We start from the raw sequence: 27,286 nt of genomic DNA on the forward strand, positions 1-27,286 counted from the left end.
AATTGACAGAGTCACTGGTGCTTCCCGCTTTAGTTTTTGCTTGTAAGCAGGAATCAGGAGGGTAGAATTATGGTCAGATTTGCCAAATGGAGGGCGAGGGAGAGCTTTGTACGCGTCTCTGTGTTTTGGAGTAAAGGTGGTCTAGAGTTTTTTTCCTTCTGGTTGCACATTTAACATGCTGATAGAAATGAGGTAAAAATGATTTGAGTTTCCCTGAATTAAAGTCCCTGGCCACTAGGAGCACCGCCTCTGGATGAGTGTTTTTCTGTTTGCTTATGTCCGTATACAGATCATTGAGTGCGGTCTTCATGCCAGCATCGGTCTGCGGTGGTATGTAGACAGCTGCGAAAAATATAGATGTAAACTCTCTTGGTAAATAGTGTGGTCTACAGCTTATCATGCGATACTCTACCTCAGGCAAGCAAATCCTCAAGACTTCCTTAGATTTCGTGCATCAGCAGTTGCCTACATATATACATAGGCCTCCGCCCCTTGTCTTTACCAGAGGTCGCTGTTCCATCCTGTCGAAAAAGCTTAAAACCCGCCAGCTGTATGTTAGTCATGTTGTCGTTCAGCCACGACTCGGTGAAACATAAGATATTACAGTTTTTAATGTCCCGTTGGTAGGATATATGTGCTCATAGGTCGTCTATTTTATTATCGATTGATTGTACATTGGATAATAGGACCGATGGTAAAGGTAGATTACCTTACAAGGCACCTGTACCGTTGTCCACGATATCTCCGTCTTTTCCTCCTGCGAATGACGGGGATGAGGGCCTTGTCGGGTGTCTGGAGTAAATCCTTCCCATCCAACGCATCGAAGAAGAAGAATTCCTCCAGTACGGGGTGAGCAATCGCTGCCCTGATATCAAGAAGCTCTTTTCGGTCATAAGGCACGGTGGCAGAAACATTATGTACAAAATAAGTTACAAATAACGCGAAAAAACATACACACTAGCACAGTTTGTGACGGGATCGTAAAACGGCGGCCATCTCCTTCGTTGCCATTCCACTCAAAAATCCACTTCAATCAGTCTAGATGAAGTGGAGGAGACAGGTTAAAGAGGCAATTGAAGCAATTGAGACATGGATTGTGTATTTGTGCCATCCAGAGAGGGAATGGGAAAGACAAAATATTTAAGTGCCTTTGAACAGGGTAGGCACACCAGTTTGAGTGTGTCAAGAACTGCAACGCTGCTGGGTTTTAATGCTCAACAGCTTCCCGTGTCTATCAAGAATGGTCCACCGCCCAAAGGACACCCAGACAACTTGACACAACTGTGGGAAGCATTGGAGTCAACATGGGCCAGCATCCGTGTGGAATGCTTTCGATGCCTTGTAGAGTTTGAGGCTGTTCTGAGGGCAAACGGGAGCACAGCATAAAGTACACAGCAAAAAGACTAGATCTCCTCTCCTCCTTCTGCCTTACCCTCTCCCCTCTGCCCTTCTTCTCTACCAGTGCTTGCCTTGAGCAGACAGATGGACAGACAGACACAGGGAGACAGACATATATACAGACAGTAGGATAGAGACTAGATCTATTACAACTTCTCACCGGCAGATGGGCCAGAGTCTCGGCGCTCTGAAATATGGCTGCTGTCACCACCGAGACACTGTGAATAACCAAGAAGGGAGCGAGAGAGACAGAGAGAGAGAGAGAGAGCTTGGTACTCCAAACTATCAGCCCTTAATTCAAAATAATGGGAAGATATCCAGCACCGACTTTACGTGATGTCGGGACGCTTGACAGTGATCTGGCACACAATTAACCTTGCGCGTGTCTCTCTCTTGCTTTCTCTCTCTCACTCTCTCTCGCCCTCTCTCTTTCCTCTCTCTCTCTCTCTCTCTGTCTCCTATACAGAGGTTATGGATTTTCAACCAAACAAGGTTAATGTTTTATTAAATAATTGACACTCTCCAGTGCTCCCTGCCAATTGAATTAGTGAGTGTTCATGATTTAAATTCAGCCTTCCAGAATTACACATTGAACTCCTGAATTGGAATTTCAATGAATCTCTTGAATTTAAAATAAATTGATTCTATAGGTTCTGTACCAAACTTTATATATTTCTAACAGATTTCACTTTGAAAAAAAGTACTTTCCAGACACAACCCCTACAGTCTGGGACGTACAGTGCAATGAACAATTTACCCCCTTTCTAATTTTCTTTATTTTTGATACTGAATGTTGTCAGATCTGCCACCAAAACCGAATATTAGATAAAGGGAACCTGAGTGAACAAATAACACAACAATTACATACTTATTTCAATTCTTTCATAAACAAAGTTATGCAACACTCAATTCCCCTGTGTGAAAAGGTAATTGCCCCCTTACACTCAATAACTGGTTGTGCCACCTTTAGCTGCAATGACGCCAACCAATCACTTCATGTAGTTGTTGATCAGTCACCCATGTCGCTGTGGAGGAATTTTGGCCCACTCTTCCATTTCAAGTCCTGCTACAACATCTCAATTGGGAATAGGTCTGGACTTTGACTATGCCATTCCATAACTTCAAATTTGTTGCTTTTTAGCCATTTTCATGTAGACTTGATTGTGTGTTTTGGATCATTGTCTTGCTGCATGACCCAGCTGCGCTTTAGCTTCAGCTCACAGATGGATGGTCTGACATTCTCCTGTAGTATTCTCTGATACAGAGCAGAATCCATGGTTGAGAGAGAGAGAGAGAGAGAGAGAGAGAGAGAGAGAGAGAGAGAGAGAGAGAGAGAGAGAGAGAGAGAGAGAGAGAGAGAGAGAGAGAGAGAGAGAGAGAGAGAGAGAGAGAGAGAGAGAGAGAGAGAGAAAGCTGTGCCATCCTCTGTTGCCCTAACCCTCATGTTAACCTCACATTGTTTTGATCCTCTGGAGGCAGAGACACACAGGGCTTTGATTCCCCTCACAGAGATCTGCACACACCGCGACTGTACACACGCCACACACACACGCAGCCCTCTCTGCCGTGTCAAGAGCTTACCGTGGGTAGGAGAGGATGAGCAATGCTGCTGTTGTTTCAGCTGCATTAGGGGTTTGAAGCAGCAGTGTGTGGTGTGTGTGTGTGTGTGTCGTGTGGGTGCGTGTGCGTGTGTGTGTGCATGCCTGCGGAGGCGCATGTGTGTGTGCAACTGTGCGTGTGTGTGTGTGTGTGCGTGTGTGTGTGTGTGTGTGTGTGTGTGTGTGTGTGTGTGTAAGCGGGGTGTAAATGCAGTGCACCAAATGTCACAATTATTCATGTGAAAAAGAAAAGGAGAGCACACTCTAGCAGCTCAGAAGCAATAATTGAGTAACCTAATAACTAAAATGTTGACAGACAAGCTGTCTTCATCAGGGTACAAGACAGCTTGTCTGTCAAAATGTTTGTCATGATGTTATTCAATTATTGCTTCTGACCTCCTAGAGTGTGCAGCTCTCCTTTTCTTTTTCAAGTGTTCTACTCCTCTAGCCAGCACCTCGCCTAAACAGGTGTTCTACTCCTCTAGCCAGCACCTCGCCTAAACAGGTGTTCTACTCCTCTAGCCAGCACCTCGCCTAAACAGGTGTTCTACTCCTCTAGCCAGCACCTCGCCTAAACAGGTGTTCTACTCCGCTAGCCAGCACCTCGCCTAAACAGGTGTTCTACTCCTCTAGCCAGCACCTCACCTAAACAGGTGTTCTACTCCTCTAGCCAGCACCTCGCCTAAACAGGTGTTCTACTCCTCTAGCCAGCACCTCGCCTAAACAGGTGTTCTACTCCTCTAGCCAGCACCTCGCCTAAACAGGTGTTCTACTCCTCTAGCCAGCACCTCACCTAAACAGGTGTTCTACTCCTCTAGCCAGCACCTCGCCTAAACAGGTGTTCTACTCCGCTAGCCAGCACCTCGCCTAAACAGGTGTTCTACTCCGCTAGCCAGCACCTCGCCTAAACAGGTGTTCTACTCCTCTAGCCAGCACCTCACCTAAACAGGTGTTCTACTCTGCTAGCCAGCACCTCGCCTAAACAGGTGTTCTACTCCTCTAGCCAGCACCTCACCTAAACAGGTGTTCTACTCCGCTAGCCAGCACCTCACCTAAACAGGTGTTCTACTCCGCTAGCCAGCACCTCGCCTAAACAGGTGTTCTACTCCTCTAGCCAGCACCTCGCCTAAACAGGTGTTCTACTCCTCTAGCCAGCACCTCACCTAAACAGGTGTTCTACTCCGCTAGCCAGCACCTCGCCTAAACAGGTGTTCTACTCCGCTAGCCAGCACCTCGCCTAAACAGGTGTTCTACTCCTCTAGCCAGCACCTCACCTAAACAGGTGTTCTACTCCGCTAGCCAGCACCTCGCCTAAACAGGTGTTCTACTCCGCTAGCCAGCACCTCGCCTAAACAGGTGTTCTACTCCGCTAGCCAGCACCTCACCTAAACAGGTGTTCTACTCCTCTAGCCAGCACCTCGCCTAAACAGGTGTTCTACTCTGCTAGCCAGCACCTCGCCTAAACAGGTGTTCTACTCCGCTAGCCAGCACCTCGCCTAAACAGGTGTTCTACTCCTCTAGCCAGCACCTCGCCTAAACAGGTGTTCTACTCCGCTAGCCAGCACCTCGCCTAAACAGGTGTTCTACTCCGCTAGCCAGCACCTCGCCTAAACAGGTGTTCTACTCCGCTAGCCAGCACCTCGCCTAAACAGGTGTTCTACTCCTCTAGCCAGCACCTCGCCTAAGCAGGTGTTCTACTCCGCTAGCCAGCACCTCGCCTAAACAGGTGTTCTACTCCTCTAGCCAGCACCTCGCCTAAACAGGTGTTCTACTCCTCTAGCCAGCACCTCACCTAAACAGGTGTTCTACTCCTCTAGCCAGCACCTCGCCTAAACAGGTGTTCTACTCCTCTAGCCAGCACCTCACCTAAACAGGTGTTCTACTCCTCTAGCCAGCACCTCGCCTAAACAGGTGTTCTACTCCTCTAGCCAGCACCTCGCCTAAACAGGTGTTCTACTCCTCTAGCCAGCACCTCACCTAAACAGGTGTTCTACTCCTCTAGCCAGCACCTCACCTAAACAGGTGTTCTACTCCTCTAGCCAGCACCTCACCTAAACAGGTGTTCTACTCCTCTAGCCAGCACCTCGCCTAAACAGGTGTTCTACTCCTCTAGCCAGCACCTCACCTAAACAGGTGTTCTACTCCTCTAGCCAGCACCTCACCTAAACAGGTGTTCTACTCCTCTAGCCAGCACCTCACCTAAACAGGTGTTCTACTCCTCTAGCCAGCACCTCACCTAAACAGGTGTTCTACTCCTCTAGCCAGCACCTCACCTAAACAGGTGTTCTACTCCTCTAGCCAGCACCTCGCCTAAACAGATGTGCGTTTCTTTCGCCTTACAATTATTAATGTGCCCTGATCAGTTCCTCCCACTGAAATTGAAGCTTATCTTTTGGGAAAGAAATGGGATAGAACATAATCTTTCCCAATATACGTTTTGCTTTCTCCTCTTCTCACATTTCAGGGTAGCTATTTTAGTGCTTTCTCCAACTCACACTGACAGTGGGTTGTGGAGCGACGTAACATAGTAAAAGTAAATCCGGGACACTCCAATTAGTACAATATCTTACTAATTGCAATTTGTACAATATGTTACGAATTTGCAAAAAGTATGAAATGTTACGAATTCCAATTTGTTGTGGTAAACATTAGCTAGGTGACTAGGTGGCTAACGCTAATGTTATCTAGGTGGCTAACGTTAGGTGGGCTAGGGATTAGGGTTAGGGTTTAAGGTTAAGGTTAAGGTAAAGGTTAGTGTTAGGGATTATGTTAAAGGGTTAAGGTTAGGGTTATAGGGGAAGGGTTAGATAAAGTAGTTGCAAAGTAGCTAAAAAGTTGTAAAGTTGTAAAGTTGCTAATTAGCTCAAACTCAAAAGTTGTTTGCGATGCGATTTGAGCACGCAACCTTTGAATTCATAAACGTTTGTGTTATATGCATACCCATCCACCCCGACTAACCAGCCTAATTTCATTTTTGCCTTAATTAAGTAATATTCTGTCTTAAGTAACCATGTTAAATGTAACATATCGTACTCATTTGAGTGTCCTGGATATATGTTTACTATGTTACGTCTAGTCTATTAGACCAGGCTGTGTGGAGATGCCTATTGTTGCTATAAGAGAACTAGGCATTCGGTTCTCTCTCATTTTAATTTTCTCACAAAAAACATAATACACATCACCTCAGAGGAATGTTACTCAATGGAACAATTTCTATTCATATTTCCATTGATAGTACAGATATTTCCTTTGAATCATCATGGCTACTTATTATCCATCTACTGTGCATGGGCAGGTAGTTCCCTTCATAGAAATATAATTACTAGAATGGACGTTCCCATTTCATTCTATTTCTATGGTTCCCTCACTGCGATGCGTAGCTACAGCACGTTAACTGTGTCCATCTACTGTGCATGGGCAGGTAGTTACTTTCATAGAAATATAATTACTAGAATGGATCTTCTTATTCCATTCTATTTCTATGGTTCCCTCACTGCGATGCGTAGCTACAGTACGTTAACTGTGTGTTTACTGTCTGTTCCCCAGACCATCGTTCGAGGGAACCGGCCCCCGAAGGACACTTCCATCAATGGTCTCCTGGAGGAGTTCGACAGCATCTCTGTGACACGTTCCAACTCCCTGCGTAAAGAGAGCCCTACGGGCCCCCACCAGGCCGGGTCCGGGGCCCCCAAACCCCCCTCCCACCACCCTCCACACCCCCACCCCAACGCCCCTGAGGAGAACGGCTTCAGCCACTACTACTCCCGCTACTCCTGTGATCTGGACACCTCCAGTAGGGACTTCTCTCTGGAGCCCTACAGGAAGGACGGTAAAGGCTTCGCTCTAGATGGGGACTGGGCCGTGGGGAGACACTACCGCTTCCCCAAACAGAATGGCCACCTCACCCACGCCACCCGCGTTCCCTTCTACCCCGACGCCATGCCTCAGAAGACCGATTACGCCAAGCTGCCTCCGGACTACCATACGTACTTGGAGAGCAAGGTGGCGGGGGCGCGCTTGGCCGACGAGGTGGGATCTGGGTCCGGGGTGGGAAGCGCAGGGGGGTCTGCCGGGTCCACGACAGGGGGGTACTACCGGGCGTCCGTAGGCGGTTCGTCCAGTCAGGACTACCGGGATGCGTCGATGGTGGGGACACCGTCGCGAGCCTCGCTGCACAGCGAGCAAATCAACTACCCAGATAGCGAGTGGAGCTACAGCGGCATGTCCAGAGACGAGTACGAGAAGAGGCCTAAGTCGTCGTACGTGATGCAGACCAGCCCCACGCCGGCCATCCGACAGCGCTCCAGGTCGGGGTCCGGCCTCCAGGAGCCCAACGTGACCTATGGGGCCAGCGGGGCTTTTAAGAGTCCCCCTCAGGCACAACCCTACAGCTCCTACACCTACCCACGCCTCTCAGAGACTCTCACCAACTCACAGGCCATGGCCAAGGTACGTCTGGGCTGGTGTGTTTATTTACTCTGTAATCTGAGTCGGGAAATGTTATTGCCAAGGAAAGACACATCCAGTATGTTAGCAGTATATTATTTTCTACTATTTTCAAGATGCTTTTCCAAATAGTCCAGTTTTGATAATAATTTGAATCAGGTGATACTTCGTAAAGTATTCAGATCCGTTGACTTCATGCACATTTTGTTAGGTTACAGCCTTATTCTAAAATGGATTACATTTGTTTTTTTCCCTCATCAATCTCTACACACAAAACCCGATAGTGACAAAGCAAAACAGGTTTTTATGATTTTGTATTAATTTATTAAAAATAAAAAAACAGATATATCACATTTACATACGTTACATACACCTTTGGCAGCTTCAAGGAAGAGTCTTGGTGGTTCCAAACTTCTTCTGTGTTCTTGGGGACCTTCAAATCTGCAGAAATCTTTTGGTACTCCAATACCTTGACTTTGTTGTCCTTAAGCCATTTTGACACAACTTTGGAAGTATGCTTGGGTCATTGTCCATTTGGAAGACCCATTTGCAACCAAGCTTTAACTTCCTAACTGATGTCTTGAGATGTTGCTTCAATATATCCATATCATTTTCCTCCCTCGTGATGCCATCTATTTTGTGAAGTGCACCAGTCCCTCCTGCATCAAATCACCCCCACAACATGATGCTGCCACCCCCGTGCTTCACGGTTGTGATGGTGTTCTTGCAAGTCTCCCCGTTTTTCCTCAAAACATAACGATGGTTATTATGACCAAACAGTTCTATTTTTTTTTCATCAGACCAAAGGACATTTCTCCCAAAAGTACGATCTTTGTCCCCATTTGCAGTGGCAAACTGTAGTCTGGCTTTTTTATGGCGGTTTTGGAGCCAGTGAGTTCTTCCTTGCTGAGCAGCCTTTCAGGTTATGTCGATATAGGACTCGTTTTACTGTGGATATAGATACTTTTGTACCTGTTTCCTCCAGCATCTTCACAAAGTCCTTTGCTGTTGTTCTGGGATTGATTTGCACATTTCGCACAAAAGTACGTTCATCTTTGGAGACAGAACGCGTCTCCTTCCTGAGCGGTATGACGGTACCATGGTGTTTATACTTGCGCACTATTGTTTGTACAGATGAACGTGGTACCTTCAGGCATTTGGAAATTGCTCCCAAGGATGAACCAAACTTGTGGAGGTCTACAATTTTTTTCTGAGGTCTTGGCTGATTTCTTTTGATTTTCCCATGATGTCAAGCAAAGAGGCACTGAATTTGAAGGTAGGACTCAAATGATGTCAATTAGCCTATCAGAAGCTTCTAAAGCCATGACATTGTTTTCTGGAATTTTCCAAGCTGTTTAAAGGCACAGTCAACTTAGTGTATGTAAACTCTTGACCCACTGGAATTGTGATACAGTGAATTTTAAGTGAAATAATCTGTCTGTAAAAAATTGTTGGGAAAATGACTTGTGTCATATGCACAAAGTAGATGTCCTAACCGACTTGCCAAAACTATAGTTTGTTAACAAGAAATTTGTTGAGTGGTTGAAAAACGAGTTTAATGACTCCAACCTCAGTGTATGTAAACTTCCGACTTCAACTGTATGTAAATAAGGTATTCCTGTTTTTAAGTGTAATACATTTTGCAAACATTTCTAAAAACCTGTTTTCAATTTGTCACTATGTGGTATTTTGTGTAGATTGCTGAGGATTGTTTTTTATTCAATCAATTTTAAAATAAGGCTGCAGCGTAACAAAATGTCGAAAACGTCAAGGGGTCTGAATACTTTCCGAAGGCCCTGTAAGAGCTAGGCAGCATTTCTCTCTGAAGTACCTAATAAACTCGAAGGTGCAAATGTTGAATGTGCATACGCTGAGCTATAGTAGCCTTTTTCCACGACACTGGAATGACAGCCCTTTCTGACAAACCCATTGAAACCACTGCAGAGAACATTACACAGATGCATTAGCCTCCCATGTATCCACCCCTTCCCGGTTTAAAGAGATGATGCAGTGTTATCTCCCCAGTTGCATCTCTCCTTTCTCCTCTTCCCTCGCTCCTCTCTTCTACCCAATCTACTTTCCTCTCCTCCTCTCCCCTCCCCTCGTCTCCCCCTCTTTATTTCTCCCTTCCCTCTTCTCGCCCCCCTCTTCTCATCTACCCCTATCCTCTCCTTTCCTTCCTCCCCATTTCTCCTCCCTCTCTCCTCTCCTCTCCTCCTCACCTCTGTGTGATGGATCTAGTGTCAGTAGTTAATCTACTGTTCCCCAGCGGAGGAAGGCTCTGCCACAGACACAGAATTGCCTTTACAGAAGCCGCGCTAGAATCAATGAACGCCACAACACTGGGCCGTCGTCAAGCCGATAACACAGTCCAAACGGGGGTGGGAGAGGGGGAGGGAAGACGAGACATTTGGACGAGAGGAGGAAGACGAGATAAACTGGCGTCAGTCCAATACCACAGTTCATCTGAGAGAGAGGGATGGCGGGGGGGGGGGGGGGGGAGGGGGGGGGGGACTGAGAGAGAAGGACATGAAGGAGAGAGGGGCCGGGGGAGAGGGGCCGGGGGAGAGGGGCGAGAGAGAAGTCTTCTATTTGAGCGTTAAGACCATCTTGTGCCATCACTCCTTACTCTTTAACCTGCAACTGCAGATATACTGCGGACGGACACATTTCTATAGATTAGAGAAGAGCTGCGTGGAGTGGAAATATAATCGGGAGCGTAGTCTCTTTCAAAGTAACTGGGAAAACAGAAGGTTTCACTGATTGCTTTTGTTTTCTAGAGGAGAAGACACACTTCTGAGAACATCTAGAGATCATTTTTTATTTATATTTTATTATACCTTTATTTAACCAGGCAAGTCAGTTAAGAAGAAATTCATATTTTCAACGACGGCCTAGGAACAGTGGGTTAACTGCCTTGTTCAGGGGCAGAATGACAGTTAGTGTGTGAAGTGTACGAGGCCCAAGCAAATAAATACCACTCTGCAATTGCAGTCCCCTATATCAGCTACAGTTAGGCGCCCGTGGAGCGGCACACAGAGAGCTGGAAAGGTGACTTGCAGGCCTAGACCTCATGGAGATGCCATAATAATCAACCATCTACTGCAGTGTTCTTCCCCCCTGCTAGTCCTGGTCCTGTAGAGCTGCAGTAGCATGTGAATGCAGGGTTTCTGATCAAACCAGGACTAACACCACTATTTTAGCGACAACAACAACAACAAGGCTTGATGATTTGTTAATAAACCAGGTGTGTTAGTGCTGGGCTAAAACAAAAGTGTGCACACCATCATTCTCCGGGAGCAGGGTTGAAGGACATCATGGGTTTGGGAAGTTGTGCATGAGCAGATCGTGTGTCATTTGTTGCCTCTGCTCGGACAAACGCCTGTGTGATAATCGGAAGGCGAATAGCAAGCTTTCCTCCCCGCGCTGAAACAGTGACCTTTCATTGAACTGTGTAGAGGAATGAGCCGTGGAACGTCCCGTCCCCATCTCCCTCAGTCACCGACTCTCTGCCTGATCGTTTTGTCCTGATCTGTTTTCTTTGCCGAACCAAGTACGATATTCAGAACACAAACAAACAGAGGGCAAGAACAAAATGTGTTACACTGATAGACACTGAGTGTACAAAACATTAGGAACGCCTTCCTATTGAGTTGTATCCCCGTTTGCCCTCAGAACAGCCTCAAACTCTACAAGGTGTCGAAAGCGTTCCACAGGGATGCTGGCCCATGTTGACTCCAATGCTTCCCACAGTTGTGTCAAGTTGACTGGGTGTCCTTTGGGTGGTGGACCATTCTTAATACACACAGGAAGCTGTCGAGCGGGGGAAACCCAGCAGTGTTGCAGTTCTTGGCCTAAACCAGTGCACCTGGCACCTACAACCATACCCTGTTCAAAGACACTTATATCTTTTGTCTTGCCCACTCACCCTCTGAATGGCACCCATGCGCAATCCATGTCTCAATTGTCTCAAGGCTTCAAAATCCTTCTTTAACCCGTCTCCTCCCCTTCATCTACACGGATTTAAGTGGATTTAACAAGTAACATCAATAAGGGATCATATCTTTCACCTGGATTCACCTGGTCAGTCTGTGTCATGGAAGTAGCAGGTGTTCCTAATACTTTGTACACTCAATACGTACTGAAACTGTACGAACATTTGTGCTCCGTATGAGCTGAGGAGAGGAGGCTGTCCGCTGTAGTACTGTACTGGACATCTGGTGTTGCAGTAGTAATGCATCTGCTGATATTAACCCTAGGGTGCCCTGATGAAAGCCACTTCACCTCCAATGCCTTAGTAAACATCCACAATACACACAGAGGTAGAAACAGAAATAGTGTTTTTTGTGGTGAGAGTTCTTTTTTGTTGTTGTTACAAATGCTTGTGATTGGAGCAAGACAGGAATCTACTGCAGCTGACTATACTTTATACGCCTTGAGAAAGGCCTATGAGGTCTACCGTTGAAACCAAATTCACTACGTGACACGCTATTGAGTTCCATCTGAAAAAGATGTAGGAGATCATAGAGGTATTGGGAGAAAAAAACAGTCGCAAGATATGTGTCGTGACGCGTGTCGGAGATTCCTAACATCGGTAGAAAAAAAAGAACAAAAAACAAAAGCGTGTTGTAAGTGATCTGGCAGCTTAAGAAGCACCATTCTTCCTGCCTCATGGACCTTGTAATGAACCCACTTCTCCTCTCTCTCCCTCTCCTCTCTCTCTCTCTTTCTCTTTCAATTCAGTCATTGAACAAAATCCCCCTTTTTGTTGTGAGCCAGTGGGGTTATAACAGTAGACAGCACGGGCTCACAACACACAGACACGCACACAGACACGCACACAGACACGCACACAGACACACACACACACACACACACACACACACACACACACACACACACACACACACACACACACACACACACACACACACACACACACACACACACACACGCAGCTACTCCTCCACTGCCTCGGCAGCAGCTCTCGTGACAAATTGATGTTGCGGCACTTTCTCCTTTCTGCAGCCTTCGCATAAAAACGGCCCAACGATGTTCCAGCGCGGAATTCAATTTCACAGTTCAGTTGGGTTGTTGATTACCCTGCCAAATTCAGATTGATGCGCGTTTAACCAACATGGATCAGGAGACCCTTGGCTGACAGCCAGCCGCCGGGGCCCGCCAACGATAGGGGGTCTGGAGAGTAGCCCCGTCCCTCCTGCGGGCCGCGAGGAGCACCGCCGCTTCACAGTGATTGATTAAACAAGTCCACGCCACGTAATTATACCACCATCCCCACACATCAACCCAACCCTCCTCTTACTCTCTGTGTGTGTGTAGGTGGAGGAGTGTGTGTGTTTGTGTGTGTGAGAGAGAGAGAGAGAGAGAGAGAGAGAGAGAGAGAGAGATTTCCTCCTCCTGCCCTGCCTCTTTCTTGTCATCGGGTTTTTATTATGAGGCTATTCATGTCCGGTTAGAGTGTGTGTTTAGGGGAGTGTGTGTTCAAGGGGTGTGTGTGTCCTTTCAGAGTGTATGTTTGGGGGGAGTGTGTGTTCTGGGAGGTAATGTCATTAACTCCGGAAGTCAGAGCATCATCTCCTCAGTACTGGAGGCAGCTAGTCTTCACCAGATGGATTATTAGCCTAGACATTATATATCTCAGCCCTGTACTATCCTGTATGACCAGGTGCAGTTCACAGCTATAATTTAGTGTACTTTTAAAAATCAATTTAGGCAAACACAGTATTTGGAGTTCTTCGCTGATAATGTACCTAATAAAATAACAAAATTTGGATTAAATAAGGCTTCAAAATAAGTCTAAATATAAATACGTAAAAAAAATATATTAATAAAGGTATTTGTGCAACATAATATTAAGAGTGAACCTATATTATAATCAGAATCATACAATGTTACCTTTTGAATCGTATTTTGAATTCAAGTCATACATGTTTGGCTCTGCTGTATTCTTAGGTAATAACACTGTAAATACCTTGTATAACCAGTTCACGGCACCTCACATTTATACAGAGTTACTGGTGAGTCGTGATGCCATAAAACACCTCTAGATGTACTACCTGGTAGAGTAAAACTGAAGGGCAGGAACAAGGAGAAGGGAGGGGGACTCAGTGACTGATTCACACACAAACACACACGCGCACACCATACTCTTGCTTTCTGTTTGTGATTCCTCTCATGCAGAAGGCAGAATGCAAGGTCCCACTCACAATGCATAATGTTTAGTGTCAGGGAGAGAAGTGTCCCTTTGTCACCTCTCTCCAAGCTAGATTTATGACTCATCACCACCCACCTAGGACATTGAGAAACAGCTTTAAGCCACCCCAGCACACACAGAGAGAGAGAGAGAGAGAGAGAGAGAGAGAGAGAGAGAGAGAGAGAGAGAGAGAGAGAGAGAGAGAGAGAGAGAGAGAGAGAGAGAGAGAGAGATGCAGTTTTTCCTCTACTGTGAGAAATACTCCCAAATAAGAGAATATATGTTCAAGAAAATATCTCAATCAATTGCCAATTTATGTGCATTTACTAATGACATAAAGCTGGGGATTATTCTGGGTGAGGGAGAAACCACTAATATTACTGCCAGATATGTATATGATTGCCATAGTCTGAGGAACATCCCATGACCATTAATTCCCTGAAGTACAGTATTTACATTGTATATAACTTACAAGTAATACATAGTGTAGCCATCATCCATGTACATTTTGTTGTTTATTTATTAGCCTTTCTTTCATTAAATGTATTCGACCGAAGATTACACAACAGAACCGCAGTAGTGTACACATTATTATATGTACTATTATTATTATTTCCATATCCTCATTGCATTGTACTTTATTTACTGAAATGCTGTACCACTATACTGCTTTGGCAATGGCAATATCTACAAATTGTATTTCATGCCAATAAATCAATCTGAATTTGAATTTGAGAGAGAGAGAGAGAGAGAGGGAAAGAGAGGGAATGAGCGAGAGAGAGAGCGAGAGAGGCAGAATAGAGCAAAGATGGACAATCAGGATTTGCTCGAACTGAGCAGCTTCAAACCTGAGTCTTCTACTCAAAGTCTTGATTGTTACTGTGTGGCTGGAGCACAACCCTGCAACCACACTGAGTAACATAGTCCACCCCCCCCCCCCCCCCCCCCCCCCAATACAGTCTACTATAGGAATATAATCTAACAGGTACTGTAAACGAGACTAAGGAGGGAAACGATGTGGAGCGTTGCCCCAGATCTGGGGGTTCCCTGGCCTAAAAGCATCTGTATGATGGATGGGGTAATGGAGGAACATTGTTTGGGTCTGTGTGGGGGATATTAATGATAAAGTATAGCCCCTGTCCCTTCGACTAAACGCCCTCCGTTACACCTGTCCAGGGGTAATGTACCTACTCAGGTCACAGGGACAGCAGCTGGTATTTCAAAATGAACCGAAACTGAGGAGGAAGAGAAATATCTCTGACAGTTTTATATTCATAATGCAAGTAAGCAGAGTCTCTGTTGTTTGGTGAGGTTGTCTTTCCTATGTGTTGTCTTTCCTATGCGGCCCAGCGTAAATGGGGTTTGCACTTATATAAGATCACACTTTTGAGTCGGCTATCGTTCTATTAGCTTGTTATTTTAATATGAGTTCATCTATCTTAAATGGCTTAGGTTTTCAGGGGATTAGCTGTGTTTTTAACACTGTCTCTTTCTGTCTTCTGTCTCTCGCAGGGTGATTACGACCAGTCGTCTTGGGACGGGAGTCCCCAGGTCCCAGGGTCTGACACATACCCGCGCGGGCCCCTCAAACTACCTCAAAGCCACAGCAAGCCCTCTGGCTACCCCCCCGGACTGCAGTACCCCCCTGTGTTCCACCACTACAAACCCTCCCCCTACCACCACCCACCCTCACAGCCCAGCCCGCCATACACTCCACAGGTGGGTCTACTGTGTGCAAGCATGACTGCATGCGTATCTCTTTGAACGATCAAAAAAGATTTTGACCTACATTTACGTATGACTCTCAGAGAAGCAGGTGTGTCACTGCTAAGATCACCACCGACAACGCAGTGGAGGTATTAACCGGTTCTCTCCTCCAGGGGGCATACTCCCAGCCATCATCCCCTTACATCCCCCCGGGGGCCTACCCCCCTCCATCCTGGGGCTCCAGTTCAGATGCCCAGCCCTCCAGGGTCTCCCACGAACAGTTCAGGGCTGCCTTGCAGCTCGTCGTCAACCCAGGTAAATAGAGAGGAGCCTAAGAAAGAAGCACAAGTACATCCCACATCACAGGAATTGAAATATACCGTTTCTAGGCAGAGAAGTTATTTTGCTAGTTTGTCGATAATGTGCAGACGCTTCGTAAATAAAGTATCTTGCTGTGAGTAGCAGACATTGAAAATCTGTCTGTCTCTGACCCCAGGTGATCCCAGGGAGTACCTGGAGAGTTTCATAAAGATTGGCGAGGGCTCGACGGGCATCGTGTGCATCGCCAGCGAGAAGCATAGTGGCAAGCAGGTGGCCGTCAAGAAGATGGACTTGAGGAAACAGCAGAGGAGAGAACTGCTCTTCAATGAGGTGAGGGGTTAGGGGTCAGGGGTTGTTAGTCCCAGTAGATACCAAGTGATTTTGGTACTGAGTTATTTTTCTTTTAATAGACTCAAAGTTTTAGGTAAGAAAGCGCAGGCCTCTAATTTCAACAGTCAAAATTGTGAAATTATTATTATTATTATTATTTAGTCTCTCAGATTAGGCTTCCTCACGTACGAGTATTTTCTGTCCCTCAGATGTTTTGATCAGAGCATTATGTTAGTGAACCTGATTTAGATGTTGCCAAGGCAACAAGCTAACATTATTTTGGATCTGGAACGAGGTGAGCCAAGCCTTTTATCTCTACCCTACAGTATCATTCCTGCCTGCTATATAGCAAGACAGTAGAGCTGTTACTCAGTAGTCAGCCACAGTATTTATGTCATGGAGGGATTTCTGTTTGGAATAAGTGGGTGGCATGACTTACAGTATGTTAACAAGAGACATCAAGTATCTTGTCCTTGCATATCTTCGCACCCACATCAATGATTAATATTGATACGTGTGTGTGTGTGTGTGTGTGTGTGTGTGTGTGTGTGTGTGTGTGTGTGTGTGTGTGTGTGTGTGTGTGCGTGTGCGTGCGTGCGTGCGTGTGTGTGTGTGGGCGTGCTATATTGAAGCTTAATGTTATCCTATTAACACCCCAATCTAATCCCTTTTCATTAAGCTTCCATAGCAACAACCAAATTAGCAAAAAAAGATTACAAATACATTCATTTCATTTGTGATACAGAGGATTATTGATACCTGCTATTCTTATCTTTTAATGAATTCCAGCATGTAATGTAGCCATTGACATTTTAGATTCAACCTAAATCTGGATAGGACTAGAATGTAAAAAAATATGCTTACAAGTACCCCAAAATAACAAGGCATTATGTACTAACCTCATTCATTCATTCAAAGTCCACGTTTTTGGAAGAGCCTACTGCAAAAGAACAACTGATCTGTGTTCAATACTTGGAGGGCACTGTAGCCTACATCATTTGCTTTCAAGCTTCATAATTAGCCAGTTACCAATTCATCGATATCTAGGTAAAGCTGAAGTTGAAGCAGGCAAAGTGTGGTTGAGTTAGCTAGCTAGTTTAGCAGCGTTAGTTTATTTCTAGGACAATAGGCAGGCAATCGACACCATTGTGAAACTAAAAGCTTATCAGAGCTGGTCCGAGGTCAAATGGTGGACCATTTGCAATGCGATTCAAACTAGAATTCCTGTCTACTTGAGGATGACATCTTCACTGGAAACTTATAATCCTTCAAACTGTTTTAGTATTCCAATGTTGTATGTTTCCCTGTTCTATCCGGGCCCAGTTTCATTGCACGATTCATATCTCCACAGTAAAGACATCTGCCAATCACAACCTATTCTGTAAGGGTTGGTGGCGGACATTTTGAATGGTTTGTCCACACTTGTTCTTGATGGTTTGGGATTCAGGTAGGTACTATATAGGCTGTGTAGAGCACACTGGTGTGTGGGAATGCCACAAGTAAGGAAGCCATGCTGTCTGTTTCATAGATTTTGGATTTCTTTCTACTTTTAGCATCCACGTTTTACCTGTGTTCTTAAATACATATCAGACATTTTTGGAAGGAACCAGTGCTTCTGATTTTAAACCTATGGTGCACAGCAAGGACAACTTTGTCACACTGCTGATACAGTTGAAGTCAGCAGTTTACATACACTCAGGTTGGAGTCATTAAAACTTGTTTCTTCAACCACTCCACAAACTTCTTGTTAACAAACTATAGTTCTAGCAAGTCGGTTAGGACATCTACTTTGTGCATGACGCAAGTCATTTTTCCAACAATTGTTTACAGACAGATTATTTCACTTATAATTCACTGTATCACAAATCCAGTGGGTCAGAAGTTTACATACACTAAGTTGACTGTCTTTAAACATCTTGGAAAATTCCTGTCATGGCTGTCATGGCTTTAGAAGCCTCTGATAGGCTAATTGACATCATTTGAGTCAATTGGAGGTGTACCTGTGGATGTATTTCAAGGCCTACCTTCAAACTCAGTGCCTCTTTGCTTGACATCATAGAAAAATGAAAATAAATCCTCAGAAAAATAATTGTAGACCTCCACAAGTCTTGTTCATGCTTGGGAGCAATTTCCAAATGTCTGAAGGTACCACATTCATCTGTACAAACAATAGTATGCAAGTATAAACACCATGGGACCATGCAGCCGTCATACCGCTCAGGAAGGAGACGCGTTCTGTCTCCTAGAGATGAACGTACTTTGGTGCGAAAAGTGCAAATCAATCCCAGAACAACAGCAAAGGACCATGTGAAGATGCTGGAGGAAACAGGTACCAAAGTACCTATATCCACAGTAAAATGAGTCCTATATCGACATAACCTGAAAGGCCGCTCAGCAAGGAAGAAGCCACTCCTCAAAACCGACATAAAAAATCCAGACTACGGTTTGCAACTGCACATGGGGAGGAAGATTGTACCTTTTGGAGAAATGTCCTCTGGTTGATGAAACAAAAATATAACTGTTTGGCCATAATGACCATCGTTATGTTTGGAGGAAAAACAGGGAGATGCTTGCACGCCGAAGAACACCATCCCAACCGTGAAGCACGAGGGAGGCAGCATCATGTTGTGGGGGCGCTTTGCTGCAGGAGGGACTGGTTCACTTCACAAAATAGATGGCATCATGAGGAAGAAACATTATGTGAAAATATTGAAGCAACATTAAAGGTTGGTCGCAAATGGGTCTTCCAAATGAACAATGACTCCAAGTATACTGCCGAAGTTGTGTCAAAATGGCTTAAGGACAACAAAGTCAAGGTATTGGAGTGGCCATCACAAAGCCCTGACCTCAATCCTATAGAACATTTGTGAGCAGAACTGAAAAAGCATGTGCGGGCAAGGAGGCCTACAAACCTTACTCAGTTACACCAGCTCTGTCAGTAGGAATGGGCCAAAATTCACCCAACTTATTGTGGGAAGCTCGTGGAAGGCTACCCGACACTTTTGACCCAAGTTAAACAATTTAAAGGCAATGCTACCAAATACTAATTGAGTGTATATAAACGTCTGACCCACAGGGAATGTGATGAATGAAATAAAAGCTGAAATAAATCATTCTCTCTACTATTATTCTGACATTTCACATTCTTAAAATAGAGTGGTGATCCTAACTGAACCAAGACAGGACATTTGTACTTGGATTAAATGTCAGGAATTGTGAAAAACTGAGTTCAAATGTATTTGGCTACGGTGTGCGTAAACTTCCGACTTCAACTGTCTATCTGTCATGTAACCTGTGTTTGTTGATTTGTTTGTTTCTAGGTGGTGATCATGAGGGACTATCACCATGAGAACGTGGTTGACATGTACAACAGCTACCTGGTTGGAGACGAGCTCTGGGTCGTTATGGAGTTCCTGGAGGGCGGGGCCCTGACGGACATTGTCACTCACACGAGGTAACCAATCATCTGCCACTAGTCCATTCACCTCTCTCCTAATGGCTACCTAAGCATTAGCTTGTGGCGCTAACATGACACTTCAATTCCCTGTGTCTGAACAAAGAGGATTTGGATTGTTGTCCCGCTCTCAGGAACTGAAACAGCAAAGCAGAATTCCTCAATAACCCCAAATGGACCTGGTTCCAGGAGTTTTAGTTATTATACTCAAACTTCTAGATCTTTCTTTCCTCTGTTGTTTCAGTGTCTTCTCCTAAACCTCTCAACGCCTCGTCGTTTAGATTAACACCCATTGTGTCCTTGGTCTTTTAATTACAGTAATTTGCCTGGCGTGTGTCAGTGTGCGTGTCGGTGTTGTGTGCCGCCGTGTCGGGCGCTAATAACACGGTTGCGTGAGGACGCAGTGGCGTCCCTGTCAGCGTGAAGTCGTGAGATGGAGAGAAGAGTCTTCATTAGTTGTGTGAGGAGATGTGAATCCCTCGTTCACCTCCCTGTCTCGTCCCTTTCTCCGACACAGCTGTTTGGATAATCACAGCTGTAGGAATTGTGTTGATAATAGGAAGATATTCAGTATACTTGTACCTACTAACACAAACAAATCCTGATAGATTTTTTAACCAGAGGGGGATTAGCAGTTAGACATTATAGTTAATGTGTAATAACAACCATATACCTTATCGTTTATTGCACTTAGTTCAAGGATGCACGTGTATTTGTGTCATTAACACTGTTAATAGCCGTCAAATGACTGTCAGCAACACGTTTCAGTCATAGAATTCACATCTGTTAGGCCAGGTGAATTATACAAATCTATTTCAGTCGACTCTTTTGTTGCGTAAAATGACTGCTCACTGTGTAGAGCTGAATAGGAGAACACGCACACAAACAGTTCCACTGCAGGTGAGTACTCCCCCCCCCCCCCAATTCTCTCTCTCCATCATTATCTCTCTTTCTCTGATTCTATATCTATTCTCTGTCTCTACCATTCTCTCTCTTGCTTGCTCACTCACTCTCTCACGTTCTCTTTCTCTCTCTCTCTCTCTCTCTCTCTCTCTCTCTCTCTCTCTCTCTCTCTCTCTCTCTCTCTCTCTCTCTCTCTCCCCCCCCCACACTTCTCTCCCTGGGTATCTGCCAACACACACAATGTACCAATGCCAGAATAGCCTATATCTGTGTCGTGTTCCTGTTCCTCAGCCATTTCAATTAGCAACAAAGTTCAATTATCCTCACTAGTATGTGTCGTGGCTGTACTGTACCTTACATATAATCAGCTAATGGAGCTACTGTGTGTGTGTGTGGTGTGTGTGGTGTGTGTGCGCGCATCTGCATGCGATGCCCTTGGCAACTTTGACAGCCTCATTAAACAATACACTTTCTTTTTCATTCTCTGTTTGAAATAATGTACTATCTCGGCAATGATTTGTTTTGTGCGGGCGTCTGTGTTTGTGGACGCGTTTTTGTGTAAGTATGTGTGTGGGTGTATCTGTGTGGGTGTATGTGTGCAGGTGTATGTGTGTGAAGCATTGAATCTCCTTTGTCTACACATCAACCTCCCATTTGCTAGATTGTTTTGCAATTCTCAATGCATACATCTGTGACAACAAAACCTGGCACAATCTACGATGGGAGGGAAGTCTAGAGGATGTGTGTGCGCGCGCGCGCGTGTGTGTGATGCGAGTTGTTCCTTGCTAAGACAATGGATTCCTGTGGAGTGAGACGGTACAGGGAGGAGAGTGCTGGAGGGGCTGCAGATGAGAGCTGTGTTTGTGTGTTTGTCACGAGCCAAATACAACGGATGTAGACTTTACCGTGACTTATTAGCCCTTCCCAACGATGCAGAGTTCATAAAAATATATTCTAATGCAAATTGTAACACAAGAGGAATAAAATACACAAGAATGGAGTACCAGTACCAGATCTTTGTGTGTGTGTGTGTGTGTGTGTGTGTGTGTGTGTGTGTGTGTGTGTGTGTGTGTGTGTGTGCGATGATGGGGGAGGTTCTCGCCAGCTGGGGCTTCATGTTAATGTTCTGTGGAGTTCTGTGGAATCAGTCAGACGTACTGTTTACCCCGAGCCCATATGGGACCACACACACGACTGTTAAGCTTAGTGCACATTACATGGTTATCGCCACGAATTTCATGTTCCTACGATGTTCTCATCTTCCTGGTAAATATATATATTTTTTACATTCACGTGGTCCTTGTGAAAGAACGCATATGCTATAGGGTATCCTATCTTGACCCGTGTGTGTGTGTGTGTGTTTCAGGATGAACGAGGAGCAGATAGCCACCGTGTGTGTGTCTGTGTTGAGGGCTCTGTCGTACCTCCACACGCAGGGAGTCATCCACAGAGACATCAAGAGTGATTCTATCCTCCTCACCAGCGATGGACGGGTAAGACAACGTGGATTCTGGACTCATAAATAATGTACAAAACTAACTTGTAACACTGTGGGACTCTACAGTGTTTTCCAGATGTTGGCTTGACTGATGGGTTGTGCCCAGTACCTGTTGGGTCACAGCTAAAACCTGTATTGTGGTTAGAAACATGGGTTTCTCATAGTAACCTTGACCAGTAGCGGTGCGTGGGTAAAATCACTGGGGAAGCCAAGAGTGTTGTGATAATTGCGCTGTTTGCTCTATAACATGTTAGTTCATATGCCTTGCAACCGTGATATGTATATAGGGCCTAAAGGCCGAGACAATAAGAAGACACAGTGGCAGAATATATTCTTCCACACCTGTTGTTTCTTCACAAAACCGGAGAGCAACCTCTGTCCGGTGACGTCCACAAAGCACATTGCGTGTAACAAACAGTTAAATGACTTACATCATGGTCAAACAAGTTCATGTATCCGACATTTTCGGACTACTAAACAACTAATGATTTAGAACCACAGAGAGTTACCGCAAGATGCTAAGAAAACAGGAGCTGCCTCCACTATTCCAGCACCATTTCTACTTCAACATCATCTAATCACCTATGTTTAGCCTAATACAGAGACAACGAAAAGATACCAAAAAAAAATGCAGTCCAATCATCGTAAGCTAAATATGATGTGACTGTCCATGGTTCTGATATCTGTGCGCGCTTGCATGTAGAAAAAACACGTTGACTCACACCACTTGTAGAGAAACGCCAATGCCATCCTCCTATTTCATGTTGAGAAACTGTCTATTACTCTGTCATACAGTACACACTTACATATTTTGTTGTCCTAGGCTACCTGGCTTAAAAACATGCTCACTAGCCTAACTTCCTTAAATGGGCAACGTTAAGCTAGTTAATATTAGCCTTCTACATCTAGCTACAGTACATAATGAACGTCCATCCTCTCAGGCCATGGGCACAATGTATGAATTTATGGTTGGATCAGAATCGTCATTATAATCATTGGCTAGTATGGAGAATTAAGTAAAACCACAAGTCCAAATTCCTATCTCTATCCCATGGCTAATTTAGTAAAGGGACAATTTTAGCTAGCTGGCCACCGGAGGACAACATCACAACGAGATGCAGGATTTTCTGTCAGTAATGTATGCTCTCGATGCGATGTGATTTACACTTCTTTTGGTGCGCCAGGACCATTCACATTAGAGCTCACTTAGTTTAGCTCAACGCTGATTGGTTACTATTTTATTTATATTTCATCAAGGGAGGCTACATGCTCGCTGGCTTTCCCTTGCATTCAATGCTATGGGCGGCAACAATGTCATACTCTTTTTGATCAGACAGCATCAGAGAGCCTACACACACCGAGACAGAGGGGAGCTGTTTTGCTTGCACAGATGCCTTTTCTGGTGAGGTACATTCAGCCTCTTGCGAATTGAAGGAAAATTATGAAACACAGAGAGATGAAAGAGGTTGTTTTATTTTTTTTATATATATTTTTTTTTTTTTGGGGGGGGGGGGGGGGGGGGGTCTGTCTTCTCTTGGCATCCATGAATACACTCCACTGACCCTTACACCCAGTTTCTCACATGACGCCAAATGATACAATGTTACTTACAATGTAATGTTGCTAAACTCTGCCCTACACACACACAATAACCTACCTCTGTGCTGTTGCCAGTGATGCAGTACGAACTCCTCAAGTGCCTCTGACTGCAGGACTTGAGAGAGAGGAGAGGAGATCATAATCAATTAGCACCCAGTCCTTATTAATTAAAGCCAGCCTAATGCCTCTTAACGAGCTGCTGGAATGTGATGGATGGCTAATTAAGGGATAATAGAAGCAGGATTAGAGTGGCTTATATGAAAACCTCTTCATCCCAAGAGGTCAATGTTCCATTTAATGGTAAAAACACAGAGGGTTTCGATTGAAAGAAAATTGTGCAATATTCATACTGTCCTTTAAATATATTTTCAGAAAAAGGCAAGACACATCCATAATGTACACTGGTAAAAAAAATTGAATTTTATATGGGATTTTATATGGGAGTTTCCCCTTGTACAAAAGTGCTCCGAAAATTCCCATCGACAACACATTGAGATGATCAACCAAATGTTTTGTTCCCACAGATCAAGCTGTCAGACTTTGGCTTCTGCGCCCAAGTGTCCAAAGAGGTGCCCAAGAGGAAGTCTCTGGTGGGCACGCCCTACTGGATGGCACCGGAGGTCATCTCACGGTTACCCTACGGCACAGAGGTAAGAACACACGTTGCCAAAGAACACATTCAAATGTCTGAATCAGTGAGTGAAGCCGGTGTTTGGAGGAAGTATTGGCACGGGTGTTGTCAGGCCTGAGACTAAAAGTACTCAGACCCCTTGACTTTTTTCCACATGCTGTTACGTTATAGCCTTATTCTAAAATGGATGAAATCGTTTTTTTGTCCTCATCAGTCTACACACAATACCCCATAATGACAAAGCAAAAATGGGTTTATAGAAATGTTTGCAAATGTATAAAACATTTTAAAAAACTGAAATATTACATTTAAAATCAAATCTATCAAATCAAAATATTACATTTAAAATCAAATCTATCAAATGAAATTTGATTGGTCACATGGTTAGAAGATGTTATTGTGAGTGTAGCGAAATGCTTGTGCTTCTAGTTCTGACAGTTCAGTAATATCTAACAAGTAATCTAACAATTCCACAAGAACTACGTAATACACACAAATCTAAGTAAAGGGATGGAATAAGAATATGTACATATAAATATATGGATGAGGAATGACCAAGCGGCAAAGGCAAGATGCAATAGATGGTATAAAACACAGTATATACATATGAGATGAGTAATGCAAGATATGTAAACATTATTAAAGTGACATTATTAAAGTGACTAGTGATCCATTTATTAAAGTGGCCAATGATTTCAAGTCTGTATGTAGGCAGCAGCCTCTCCGTGTCAGTCTGATGGCCTTGAGATAGAAGCTGTTTTTCAGCCTCTCGGTCCCAGCTTTGATGCACCGGTACTGACCTCACCTTCTGGGTGGTAGCCTGGTTAACAGGCAGTGGCTTGGGTGGTTGTTGTCCTTGATCTTTCTGGCCTTCCTTTGACATTGGGTGCTGTAGGTGTCCAGGAGGGCAGGTAGACCGCACCACCCTCTGGAAAGCCTTGGTGTTTTGGGCGAAGCAGTTTCCATTTACATAAGTATTCAGACCATTTAATCAGTACTTTGTTGAAGCACCTTTGGCAGCAATTACAGCCTTGAGTCTTCTTGGGTATGACGCTATAAGCTTGGCACACTTGTATATGAGGAGTTTCTCCCATTCTTCTCTGCAGATCCTCTCAAGCTCAGGTCTCTCCAGAGATGTTCCATCGGGTTTCAATCTAGGCTCTGGCTGGGCCACTCAAGGACATTCAGAGACTTGTCCAGAAGCCACTTCTGCGTTGTCTTGGATGTGTGCTTAGGGTCGTTGTCCTGTTTGAACATGAACCTTCGCAACCAGTCTGAGGTCCTGAGTAGTCTCCCAGTCCCTGCTGCTGAAAAACATCCCCACAGCATGATGCTTCCTCCGCCATACTTTCCTCCAGACGTGACGCTTGGCATTCAGGCCAAAGAGTCCAGTCTTGGTTTCATCAGACCAGAGAATCTTGTTTCTCATGGTCGGAGAGTCCCTTAGGTGCCTTTTGGCAAACTCTAAGCGGGCTGTCATCTGAATTTTACTGAGGAGTGGCTTCCATCTGGCCACTCTACGGTAAAGGCCTGATTGGTGGAGTGCTGCAGAGATGGTTGTCCTTCTGGAAGGTTCTCCCATCTCAATAGAGGAACTCTAGAGCTCTGTCAGAGTGACCATCGGGTTCTTGGACACCTTTGTCCCTTCGGGTTTTTGGCCAGGACAATTCCTTCAACCGCATGGCTTGGTTTTCGCTCTGTCAACTGTGGGACATTATATAGACAGGTGTGTGCCTTTCCAAATCATGTCCAACCAATGGATTTACTACAGGTGGACTCCAATCAAGTTGCAGAAAGGATGATCAATGGAAGCAGGATGTACCTGAGCTCAATTTTCGAGTCTCATAGCAGAGGGTCATTTACTTATGTAATTTAGATTTTTAATTTTTTTTTAAATGTATAAAACAGTTTTTTTGCTTTGACATTGGAGTATTGTGTGTCGATTGACGAGGGAAAATGTGTATTTAATACATTTTAGAATAAGGCTTTAATGTAACAAAATGAATACTTTCCTAATGCACTGGGTTACCAACATATTAAAATAATGGTTGACATATTTTCATTTTTTTAAATGATTTTGCTGAATTTATTCATACTATTTCATCCTTCCACAAGATATTGTTCCCCACACAAATCTGGGGTTCCTACCCAAGCCGGCTGGTCATTTGTTCTATGGGTTCGGTTGCTTAAAGCGCGACCCAGTCGTTCAGTCTTTTTGTTCTGTACACAGTCGTTCATTCTAATTGTTCCATTGCCATACTGGCTGGGAACGTTCTTATCCCTTGCTTGCTAGCTAGCCAACTACGGCTAACTTATAGTTACAGCAAAGGTCAAAAAGAATAACAACAGTAGCATTTGCATTTGTTTAAGCTGTTTTCCAAATGACAGTTATTTGCATATAGCCTGGCATAGAAACTGTGCTCTCTCGTCAGGGCGCTGTTGTTCAGAGGAGCTAGCCAACAGCACAGCTAAGACGATCACTTCCAACTGAAGCTGTAAAGACTGCAAACTAGCTGCACTTCGTTTCGTTTGATATTTTTTTTCAATTGACATTTCTTTGACAATATCCATATAAATGATGCCAGCTGATTCATAATTTCGACTGGCTGAGAAATGCTGCCTGCCTGTCTGCCTCGTCCCAACCCCGACACGTTCATTACTATGGGACAGCTGGAGAACTCATTTTTAACATCGAAACAATGTTGCAAATGTCGGAGAGACAGACAGCAAGGTTTCTACAAATCTCCTCTGTGGAAAATGAAATGTTCATCTTAAAGAAATGCGAGATAATGTCTAGATGCTGTTTATGGTGGAGATCATGTTTAAAACGGGCCTTGCTTGGCTGATGAGACAGTGGATTGCGCAGACATATGGCACAGAGTAAATGGGCATTTTAACGTCATAGTATATTGTGGAATAGACCAATCATGATTCAGGATTAGGCCCTCCCGTTGCATAATGTTGTAGAAATTGAGCTGTGAAAAAAAACAATAACACCGTTCACACTGCCTGCTAGGTGGATATCTGGTCGTTGGGCATCATGGTGATAGAGATGATAGATGGGGAACCCCCGTACTTTAACGAACCCCCTCTACAGGCCATGAGGAGGATACGAGACAACCTGCCCCCACGGCTAAAGGAGTCACACAAGGTCAGCAGGGTTCATTTTTTTCATTAGCATTTTAAT

The 27,286-nt window shown here is 44.6% G+C and overlaps 1 protein-coding gene across 5 annotated transcripts in view; it reads left to right on the plus strand.

Annotated features, from left to right (window-relative positions):
* The window catches only part of LOC110529869 (serine/threonine-protein kinase PAK 5), a 113,353-nt gene that overhangs the window by 84,133 nt on the left and 1,934 nt on the right, over positions 1-27,286 (plus strand). For all 5 annotated transcript variants that reach the window (XM_021612500.3, XM_090243355.1, XM_036985402.2 and 2 more), the window contains 8 exons: positions 6,543-7,445; positions 15,169-15,375; positions 15,537-15,678; positions 15,860-16,014; positions 19,335-19,468; positions 21,738-21,864; positions 23,993-24,118; positions 27,116-27,250. In XM_021612500.3, coding sequence (XP_021468175.1) covers positions 6,543-7,445; positions 15,169-15,375; positions 15,537-15,678; positions 15,860-16,014; positions 19,335-19,468; positions 21,738-21,864; positions 23,993-24,118; positions 27,116-27,250 — 1,929 coding nt within the window. The remainder of the gene's footprint in view (positions 1-6,542; positions 7,446-15,168; positions 15,376-15,536; positions 15,679-15,859; positions 16,015-19,334; positions 19,469-21,737; positions 21,865-23,992; positions 24,119-27,115; positions 27,251-27,286) is intronic.

This window comes from Oncorhynchus mykiss, chromosome 8 (assembly GCF_057628025.1).
Source record: "Oncorhynchus mykiss isolate SJ-2025 chromosome 8, ASM5762802v1, whole genome shotgun sequence".
NCBI lineage: Eukaryota > Metazoa > Chordata > Actinopteri > Salmoniformes > Salmonidae > Oncorhynchus > Oncorhynchus mykiss.